Consider the following 9,696-nt stretch of genomic DNA (forward strand, 5'->3'; position numbering starts at 1 on the left):
TAATAGGCTATTAAAAAGTAATTAGGTACAGAAGGGGCTATATTTAAAATAAATGAAAACAATTAGTTTAATTGTATAACCTTCCTGAGCAATCATTTCAAAATTTAATAAAACCACCATCAAAATGTTTAATCGAGGGGTACCAAATGAACGATCATCCAATAACAGTACATACAGCGTTGCCAGGCTAAAACAAAGACCTGGATAGACACAGGCCGAGTTCAAATATTTTAACATTTTCTTTCATTTTATTTCGCAAATATGTAGGTATGCTTAAATATGTTTTTTCTTTAGGAGTATCATTATATTTTGACTTGATCTTGTTTACCATATAACTTGTACATTTCACTTTCATTTAACTTGACCTCATTTAACATTTATTGTTTCTATTTGCGATGGCTCGAAATTTCGCCAACTCCTGGTTCTGAATATCCACCGTGTTTTCGTGTTTTCGTTATTCTAGTGTGCGATTATTAGTTTAACATTTATTTGTATTTCTGTTACATTTACGTTTTTATTTTTGTACCGTTGGAAATATACTTTTTTTTTTATATATTATTAGACATTTTTTTGTTGTAATTAAATTACGTTTGCCAGATTAGTTTACCCTGCCGCATACAGTTTGTTTGAAAAATATATGTACATATCTCATGGAGTCCTGAAATAAATATGTACGCATAGATCTCGAGTGTTTTCTCAAAAAATAGTTGTGTAAAAGTTGATCGTAAGTGTATAGTGTAAATATGTCTGTATGGATGTAAACCATTTAAAGTTAGTTTCGTTGATTTATTGATTTTGTTAAAGATTTGTTTTAAAATTTAAAGCCCATTTGCGTTGCATTGCAGCGGAGAGTAGCTCAAAATTTGTATCTTCCTTCTTTCTTTGTGTTTCAAGACATTTAGCTTACGATATAAAAATAAATAAATTGATTTTTGTAACTTTTTTTGAGCTGATTCAATGGAGTAGTACCATAATGGCAGATCGGAGCATAATTGGTTGAACAAAAGTGTTTTGACAATAAAACAAGGTAAATATACTTGTGTAAATCGGATATACTCTTTAACAAATAATTACAATTAATAAGGAAAATTAAGATTTTTAATTTAATATGTTTTTTATTATGTCAAAACACTTTTTCCCAATCTTTTATATCGTATTATCCAACTTCGCTAGAAGAACAGCAACTCTGAGTCCATGTTATCTCTAGATATCTTTTATGCTTATCAGTTATGTGGCATTTTACAATATTCAATTACGTTTAACTCTTTTTACTTGCCATACAAATATCGTTGATTATGGTTATGATAACTAAATGCATTTAAATCATCTATAATATTCATACAAATCAATTACAGACACACCAACATTAAAATGATGAAGTATACAACATTATATTTCGCTAATTTAATGCCATAATGCCAAACGTGCAAGTGGCTGTAGTACTTTACGTGGTTATTTTATGCTTAGACTAACATACAAAATTTTGCATTAGCTTCGCCCCAGTCAGGCCGATCTTTATAGTCCGCAGACTTACATTTAGCACCGTATGCATGTGAAAAATGTAAGCTTACCTGGGGGAGCCACAAAAAAAAACTTTTGCAATCTTCACAATTCAACAAATTACACACAGTTTAATACTTGTTGCTTGGATTTCTGCGCTTGCTTATACTAAATACGACTACGATTTATGTGTATACAGATTAATAATTTCTTAACCATTTTTTGTTTTTAGTTTTAATATTTTTTTCAAACAATTCCTTGGCGCTTGCGTATTTTTTGTGTAGTTTTGAACGTTAGATTTAGCTTTCTCCGTGACCAAAAATCGAACAGAAGGTTTAAAGCTTTCAATTCACTTTCGTTTCGTTTCGCGTGTTACATTTTTGACTAGCTTGGAAGCATGATTTAAATTAGAACCTAAAGTGTGGACACTGAACTGGACTTGAACACAGAAAGAAAAGCAAATCGGGGCAGTTTACAATACGCGGGACATTGGTATAACGTGGTAAAGCTATCGTTTTGTCAGCCAACGCACTCCAGTCGGGTTAAGGGATCAAACCACAGTAGAAGGTTAACAAAATCCGAATCAGTTACAGAAACGATTTCAAAATCAATCATATTTGGATGTGGGCTTTGTCAAACAATTGAATATATTTAAAAGTTAAATAAATATAGCCTTTATCCATAAAGTTTCCCTTGAACAAATCGACAGGAAAACACCTAACTATCGTGGTTTCATCCCTCAATAATTGGGATTAGGGATGGGGACAGGATCTCGCCCGTTAGCTGAGATCGCACCGTTAGCGACGGTCGCTGCTCCTGGAAGCGGTTCCACCTGCTGCTGCCGCTCCTCCACCTGCACCACCACCATTTCCATTTCCACCTCCACCGGGCGCCTGGCTCACCGTCTGCAGCTCATACTGGTAGTAGCAGTCGCTGCCCACGTAGACGGTGCGCCAAACGCCGTCCACATCTCACATCTGGCGGTACGGCGAGTGCATTTTCAGCCACTGCAACACTAGCGACGGTCCGCCCGCCTGGATCTCCGGCGGAATCGTGCTCAGCGGGCACTTGTCAATGTTCAAATACTTGAGGTTTTGGCACAGAGCCAGCTCAAACGGCAGCTTTTCCAAACCGGGATTCTGGTTGATGTACAGATTCTCCAGGCTCTCCAGCGAACCAATCTCCTCGGGCAGGAACTGCAGGTTGTTCTCGCTAACAGACAGGTGAGTCAGGTTGCCCAGGTGGCCGATGCTGCGCGGCAGCATGGTGATTTGATTGGTCTGCAGGATCAATCTCTGCAGCTCGTGCAGCAGACCAATCTCGTGGGGCAGCACCTCGATGCGATTCTCCTCCAAGTCGAGTATCCTCAACCGCCGCAGATTGCCAATCGTATTCGGAATCTTCTTGAGCATATTGTTGGACAGGATAAGAATCTCTAGGTTTTGCAGGTTCATGATATCGTCGGGCAGCTTCTGCAACGCATTTGTGGCCAGATTCAGCTCCACCATGTTCACCCAAGTTCCAATGTCCAGTGGCAAAGCGGTCAGCATGTTCTCCTTCATGTTCAGCTTTGTGAGACCCTTGGCCCGCGAGAAAATTCCATAGGGAATCTTATCGATCCGATTGTGCTCCAGATTGATGCTGTAGACGTTCGTGAACTGCGCTGGTCCGCCGGTTGGATAGCTAGTGAACTGATTCCTCGAGAGAGTAATCGTAGTTAGTCCGCTCAAGCTGGCCAGCATTCCGTCTGGCAGCTGGGTAATGCCATTGCCCTCCACATTGAACTCGTCCATGCTCTTGCAGTTCTTCAAGGTGGCCGGCACGCTACTCAATCGATTGTAGCGCATGCCCAAGCGCACCAGGGACTTTAGATTCCCAATACTGTCGGGAATGTCCAGCAGTTCGTTGTGCTGCAGGTCCAAAGCGCTGAGGTTCACGCAGTTGCCAATGCTTTCGGGCAGGTGCTCCAGGTGATTGTGCGACACGTCCAACGTGGTGAGGTTCACCAGCGCACCAATGGCGCTGCCCAGCTCCCGGATCTTGTTCTCCCGCAGACTCAACATGGTCAGGTTGACCAGCTGGCGGAGATCATCCGCCACGGTGGTGATTCGATTGAAGCGCAGGTAGAGTGTGGTCAAGCTGCGCAGCCGGTAGATCACCGGCGGGATCTCCGCCAGCTTGTTGTGCCGCAGATCCAGCACCTTTAGCTGGCTGCAGTTCTGCAGGGACTCCGGCAGTGAGGTCAGCGAGTTCTCGTTCAGAGCCAGATTCCGCAGGCTCACCAGACACCCGATCTCCGGCGGAAGCTGACCGATCTTGTTGCTGTACAGGTAAAGTTCCGTCAGGTGCACGCACTCCTTCACCGTGCTGGGAATCACCGTGATCGAGGATTTACTCAGGTCCAAGCGCTTGATGCCTGCGGGGGAGCATAGGAAAACGTTATAGGTATTGTCCAAACAAAAGTATTTAAAGGAAATGTATAAATGTATAATTATTTACAGAAAAAGCAATTTCAATAAAGTTGCATATAATAATAATTATAATTATTTACAGAAAAAGCAATTTCTAAAAAATTGCATAAAGCAGAATATAATATTAAAATGAAATAATATGAAATACATTTCTTTTTTGAGACAAACTTACTGATCTTTTAATGTTTAATCTAAACACAAAATATATACAATGATAAAAACGTTATTTTCTTGAATGTTAAAAAAAAATATGTTCTATACATAGAAACATTAAAATACGGAATGAGCTTCTAATATTTAAAAAACTATATACGTTTGTTATATTGCAAGAGTAAAAATATTACAAATAACATTATAAAGATACGTTATAAAGAAAATATTTCGGAGACTCAATCTTATAAAATGTATTTTCTTTCGAAAGGCTACTGATAAGCAATTTAATTTTAATGTGTCATGTTTTTTATTTTACTTAAGATATTTTATCGAAATACTTGCCTTCATCCCGGCATCGCTGCAGCGCCTTGATGACATCCTGGTCCGCCTGGATAGGCTTGCTCTTCTTGGTGGTGGGCTTCGGCTTATTCGACTCCGGATGCTTGACGGTCACCATCTTGGGACGCGTTTCGGGCGGCATGATTGCGTTGTTTTCGTTGTGTGGCTGGCTGTGTCCGTTGCTGCCAGTCGGCTGGTGTCCACTAGCTCCTCCTGCTCCGTTTGCCGGACTGGTGGCGCTGTTCAGCTCCTCCGCGCCGGAAATAGCACCTGCTGTGCCCGATCCTCCGGCAAAGCAGAGTGTTGGGGCCTCGGAGGATCCCTCGCTGGACTTGCCGCCGCCGCCGTTTCCGCTGCCACCGCCTCCTCCTCCTCCGCCGCCTTCGGCTCCTCCGCCCGGAACTCCGCCGCTCCTCTCCGCCTGGCCCGTGGACGATAACGATGTGGTCGATGCCGTTGCGCCCGAGGAACACAAGTTCATAATTTTGCCCAGCTTTGCGGTCGGCGGCGACAATGCGTTGCCCAGAAGTGCGCCCAAGCAACAGCAGCAGCAGCCGCAGCCGAAGGAACTCGTTGCTTTAGTCTGAAACGGGAAAAGGAGATATTATAATCGAAAATCCGAAAAGTAATCCTTGTAAGGGACCGAAATTTATCTTTGAATATTTTCATTTTTCATGTGTGCCGGGATAAAATACCCTTACTTGTTTATGGCTGCACTTTATCAATTGTGCGTCAGCCGGTCGGCAATCGCATCGTGCGTCATCGTCATGCTGCTCCCACCCACCCATCCTCCTGCCCCACCCCGTGGCCACCCCCTCTCCGCCCACTCCACCTCCAGCCTGGCTTTATTACTTTTGCTTTTGTTTGTCGTCGCCGTCGCTCCTTATTAACCAGTTGACCATAAAGATTTCAGAAACGAAACCCTACACGCAAATCAATAATTAAGCATTCCAACAGTGACGTCAAAATAAGGCAAGTAAAATTGTTATCGCTGATGTTTCTGACTAGGAAATACCCAGTACTTTTTATGAGATCATAACAATGTTATGATTTTATTTATTCTAAGTAATCTGTGATTACTAATCACTTTGTTTTTTTATTTTTAATATTTTTTAATTGGGCCATAGATAAGGAGTTTTCAAGGGATATTAAATTTAATAAATTGCAATTAAAATCTGGTTTTAATTCTTAAAATTGGAAAACTATGGTTCTGACTAGGAAATATCCAATGTATTTGAATGAGATAATAACAGTGTTGTACATAATATTATTTATTTTAAGTAATAATTTTTTGTTCTATTTAAATCTTGTTATAAAATCAGAACAAACTATTTATGCTTTTCTTGGGCTGATGGCAAGTTATCGTACGATAGTAACTATTCCAGTAAGTGTTTATTTAAATATTAGAACTAAGTGTACGCATGTAGAGATAAGATTAGATAAGCATCTCTTGCTGTGCGGTCATTAATTAAATTAAATTTCACTTTGCTCCAGGGGGACTCGTACTCTTAAGCTTCTGTGATTCTTTAAAAGCTGTCAATGCCGCGGGCCACGTGCAGGAATCGCATCCCCCGTTCCGCCGCCCACCCTGCAACCTTGCCGCCCCCTTTACACCCACCACCACCTCCACCGCCCACAACGTCACACACGGAATGCTCCTGGTATTTTAACGGCAAATGTCAAGGTCAGTGAGAGCGGGTGTCAGGCGATTCCTGGAAAAGCCAGAGCCAATGCCAAAGTCAAAGGTTGAAAGTGCACCGTTACGATACCGTATACTAAGTACCATAGCCCCTGGAATACCGGACGCAGCGTAACCCGAACTGGATTGTTATTCAAAGCGAAAATTTGGAGACACGCTTCTCGGATTTCAGAGATTTAGCATATGCGAACAATGCACATTAAGGCCAATTTTGAATGGTCGCTCAAGTGGAAGATACACGGAAAAATATCACTTTTTCAGAGAGAATATCAAGATTTTGAAATACTTTTTTGATCATTAATATTATGAATATAAAAAGATATTTTTTTTTAATTTTTATTTATCATAACAAAATTAAGAAATATATTTTTGATATATCTACATTTTGGCAGGTAAATACCTGGCGAAAAGATATAGTTCTCAGTGTGTCGGGGATTTGATTCGACCGATCTGCTCGCTAATGCCCGGGAATTGTACGCAGCTTACGATAAAGACCCCGTAATGATAGATATAGAGGCCCGAGAACTGACAGTCGTCTGATTCATGGTAAATTTCCATTTCTTTGATTGCCATTGCACCGGAGCTCCATTGTTGTTATTGTTCTTTTTCGCCTTGTTTGTGGGCGGGGAACCAAACATAAATCGGCACAGATACACATACTATGTGTGCACAACCGGACATACACACAAACACGGGAGCAAACGCTATGAAAGCGCCAATTACTAAAAGTACAACTTACTAGTTTCACTTATTATGCCATTAAACTGATTTCTTAGAACTCTTTGCCGACTTCTTCCGATCAGGAGACCACCGCACGCATTATTCTAACAATAATATTGTTTTATTATTCAACTATCGGACATTTATCGATAAATTCAATTTTCGCCAGTGTGACCGCGGAACTAACAATGCTTTATACCGTCCGGTTCAGAGGAATATTCAGGGGGGTGTCCCCGCTAAGTCAGGAAGGTGTATCGGCTAACGGCACTGTTAACTCTGCTCTGTTAATTTCCCCCCAAATATAACCGATCGTTAAGCGTTTTCACTTTATATTTAAGAAAAGGAACTTAATAAATTATTAAAACAAAATTTTAGGAGTAACATAAACAGAGTACTTTTCCCTGTAAGGAATACGTGTACTGAAAAATCGCTGAAGAATTCAATGAACATTACTCACTGCACAAAGTAAAAAAAGGAACTTAATAAATTATTAAAACAAAATTTTAGGAGTAACATAAACAGAGTACTTTTCCCTGTAAGGAATACGTGTACTGAAAAATCGCTGAAGAATTCAATGAACATTACTCACTGCACAAAGTAAAAAAATATTATTAAACATTTCCGGGAGTCCTAGATGTCACCTTGAGTGTAAAATTGGTTTTACTTAGTTTAAATCGTTAATAATAGTTTTATTTAGATATCAAAATCGATCCCTTGATTAAAAACGTTTGAATAGTTGTTTAATCCTTATATCTCCGTTTTTCTTGAAATCACTAACGACAAAAAAAAACATTAATTGTAAATTTTTAACAAAAATTGTAAATTTAAAAATATATGTGTTCTTCTTTTCTAACAAAAGAAAAATATTGATTTAAGTAAATGCCCAAGGATTTATCACTTTTAAGAAGCTTCAAAATTTACAGGACGCCTAACTTAAAAGCTCGTCCTTTGGAGCTTTCATATGTTTTGCCTCAATTTTTACAATGTTGAGACTTTTCACAACAAATAAACACAAATATACATACCTATATAAGTATTTATAATATTATGTATAGTTTTTTTAGAAAATAATTAATTTTGCCTTTAGACTTATAAACGATTTGTTAAACCGAGTTAGCAAGGTCACTCAAGTAAACAAAATATAAGCAACAAAATGTGGTCAACACACACTCGCACACACATGGAGTGATATACATAATTTATGATACGCAAATATCTGGCATTGCAAAGCAGACAAAGATTTCCCTCGCTTTTCCAGCGAATAAGCAACAATTTCGGGCTCAACAAAAAACCAACCTGTTATTGAATTGCCAAGCGAGAAAACTTTTCAGCCTTCAGCGCTCAGGAAAAACACTCGAGTATATGCGGATTATATCCTTTGTGCTGCTCCTGCCTGCCCAAACAAATTTTCACTTGCGCCAACCAGCGTTGACTTTTCTTTTTTTCAACTTTTTTTCTTTTTCGTTTAATATCACTGCCACAATACACTTTCGGCTTGCTCTCCTAACACTTAAACTACAATTTTTGTTAATTTATTGCGTGCGATTTAAAACATTAACGAAGTCGTACAAAAAGGATGGCTTTTCTGGGAAAATAACGGAGGAAAATTGGCAATTTTCGTTCGCGGAGGTGACGTGACGCGTGCCTAGAGAGTTGAGAGTTACACATAAATACAGCATTAGTGGCTGCTGGTATATATCCTGCCCGTTCGCATCCACACGCGGTTCCTTGCGCCTCACATCGCGTATACGACGCGTGCGCCGTGAACTGCTGGCGCCCTCTGGCGGCGGCTGAGCGTGGCACCTTTCCGCTTTCGAAAATGGACGCTAGATTTTCATCCTTTGCAACTCGTCGTTGGTAATAAATTCGCAGGCCCTATCCGCTACAATGCGATAATCTGAAACAGGGATTTTTAGATTTCAATCAGTATTTCCTTTCATAAGTAATCTCTTTAAAATTACTTTCTGTTTGCCTTGAATGCAAAATAATTTTTTTTAAATTATACTAAATCCTAGTCTTACCCTTCTGGTACTTGCAGTTGTACATTCGCATCACACAACTGCTAGCAAAGCTGCGAAGACAACCGTCTAGGACGTCCAGGGCACAGACCACCCGATAGCCCATGGGACACACATCGTGACACTTTTTGGGACCTGGGATTAGAAAAAAGTATTTTACAAAAGTACCTGAGGTCGATCAGATTTTGACTTACCCGTCAAGGCAAAAAGCTGGCTCTCAACTACGGTTAGGATCCCTAGAACCACACAAATTAGAAATATTTTCTTGCCCAGTGTGCAGACAATTTGCATTTTTACTATCCAACCGTTCGCGCTGTTTGCCAATTTCGTATTAAAATTTAATTCCACAAAAGTTTTCAGGGACTGTCAAAAAATATTATTTTGTATATTTCGTGTGTCAATTGTGTCAATATTTATACATTTCTTAAAAATATTCAGCTGCTTCTCCTGCGCCTGGTTACTTTCCTCCTACCTTCTGCATTCATCCGAATCGCGTGTGCATCGACCTGTGGAGTCTTTTTTCCACTCTGGTGAAATATTTAATTTATAATAATTATGTATATTGCAGTTTTTTTTGTTTTCGACTCACCTTCACGTTTTTGGCAGGCATGCTGATCCATTTCGCAGGGGTTCCTGTAGGTACAACGAATTTCCCTGCCATTTCTCACCGTCTTCCCGCAAAGGTATTCAATTCCCCATCTTGTACAGCCATAGTTACAGACCTGTGACTTTGAAACTCCCAGAAAAGCCACCAGAACAACCAGGAGGATCAACTTCATTATGAGACGAGGGCTAT

The 9,696-nt window shown here is 40.0% G+C and overlaps 3 protein-coding genes and 1 long non-coding RNA gene across 5 annotated transcripts; 1 reads left to right on the plus strand and 3 right to left on the minus strand.

Moving 5' to 3' along the window:
* Positions 1–220: 220 nt before the first annotated feature.
* On the minus strand, positions 221–7,053 carry Sur-8 (leucine-rich repeat protein shoc-2). The gene is made up of 3 exons (XM_044395589.2): positions 6,902–7,053; positions 4,467–5,046; positions 221–3,916 (listed from the first exon to the last, which is right to left on the minus strand). The coding sequence occupies exons 2-3, from the start codon at positions 4,942–4,944 to the stop codon at positions 2,472–2,474; spliced, it is 1,923 nt and encodes a 640-aa protein (XP_044251524.1). The 5' UTR covers positions 4,945–5,046; positions 6,902–7,053; the 3' UTR covers positions 221–2,471.
* A 1,313-nt stretch (positions 7,054–8,366) lies between these two features.
* Positions 8,367–9,226, minus strand: LOC108069801 (uncharacterized). Its single transcript, XM_017160043.3, has 3 exons — positions 9,095–9,226; positions 8,904–9,035; positions 8,367–8,779 (listed from the first exon to the last, which is right to left on the minus strand). The coding sequence occupies exons 1-3, from the start codon at positions 9,189–9,191 to the stop codon at positions 8,709–8,711; spliced, it is 300 nt and encodes a 99-aa protein (XP_017015532.2). The 5' UTR covers positions 9,192–9,226; the 3' UTR covers positions 8,367–8,708.
* On the plus strand, positions 9,016–9,642 carry LOC138913646 (uncharacterized). Its single transcript, XR_011419456.1, has 3 exons — positions 9,016–9,126; positions 9,339–9,430; positions 9,507–9,642. It is a non-coding gene; the product is annotated as an uncharacterized lncRNA (long non-coding RNA).
* On the minus strand, positions 9,170–9,679 carry LOC108069802 (uncharacterized). Of its 2 annotated transcripts, XM_070217789.1 has the most exons (3): positions 9,490–9,679; positions 9,320–9,427; positions 9,170–9,263 (listed from the first exon to the last, which is right to left on the minus strand). In XM_070217789.1, exons 1-2 carry the CDS (start codon positions 9,677–9,679, stop codon positions 9,369–9,371), a joined length of 249 nt encoding a protein of 82 aa, XP_070073890.1. In that variant the 3' UTR covers positions 9,170–9,263; positions 9,320–9,368. The 2 variants fall into 2 exon arrangements, with proteins under 2 accessions (XP_070073890.1, XP_017015533.2); XM_017160044.3 differs by lacking the exon at positions 9,170–9,263 and having other exon boundaries at positions 9,294–9,427.
* Between the last annotated feature and the right edge of the window lie 17 nt (positions 9,680–9,696).

Source organism: Drosophila takahashii, chromosome 3R (genome assembly GCF_030179915.1).
Source record: "Drosophila takahashii strain IR98-3 E-12201 chromosome 3R, DtakHiC1v2, whole genome shotgun sequence".
Lineage (NCBI taxonomy): Eukaryota > Metazoa > Arthropoda > Insecta > Diptera > Drosophilidae > Drosophila > Drosophila takahashii.

What these genes read in the sequence shown, in the direction of transcription:
- LOC108069801 (XM_017160043.3), bottom strand. Translation starts at nt 9,191, where the DNA reads ATGCAAATTGTCTGCACACTGGGCAAGAAAATATTTCTAATTTGTGTG. An exon ending in CCAGCTTTTTGCCTTGACGG is followed by an intron (nt 9,036 to 9,094) that starts GTAAGTCAAAAT and finishes TTCTAATCCCAG; the next exon opens with GTCCCAAAAAGTGTCACGAT. An exon ending in CAACTGCAAGTACCAGAAGG is followed by an intron (nt 8,780 to 8,903) that starts GTAAGACTAGGA and finishes TCCCTGTTTCAG; the next exon opens with ATTATCGCATTGTAGCGGAT.
- Sur-8 (XM_044395589.2), bottom strand. Translation starts at nt 4,944, where the DNA reads ATGAACTTGTGTTCCTCGGGCGCAACGGCATCGACCACATCGTTATCG. An exon ending in GCAGCGATGCCGGGATGAAG is followed by an intron (nt 3,917 to 4,466) that starts GCAAGTATTTCG and finishes GCTCCCCCGCAG; the next exon opens with GCATCAAGCGCTTGGACCTG.
- LOC108069802 (XM_070217789.1), bottom strand. Translation starts at nt 9,679, where the DNA reads ATGAAGTTGATCCTCCTGGTTGTTCTGGTGGCTTTTCTGGGAGTTTCA. An exon ending in TGCCTGCCAAAAACGTGAAG is followed by an intron (nt 9,428 to 9,489) that starts GTGAGTCGAAAA and finishes ATATTTCACCAG; the next exon opens with AGTGGAAAAAAGACTCCACA.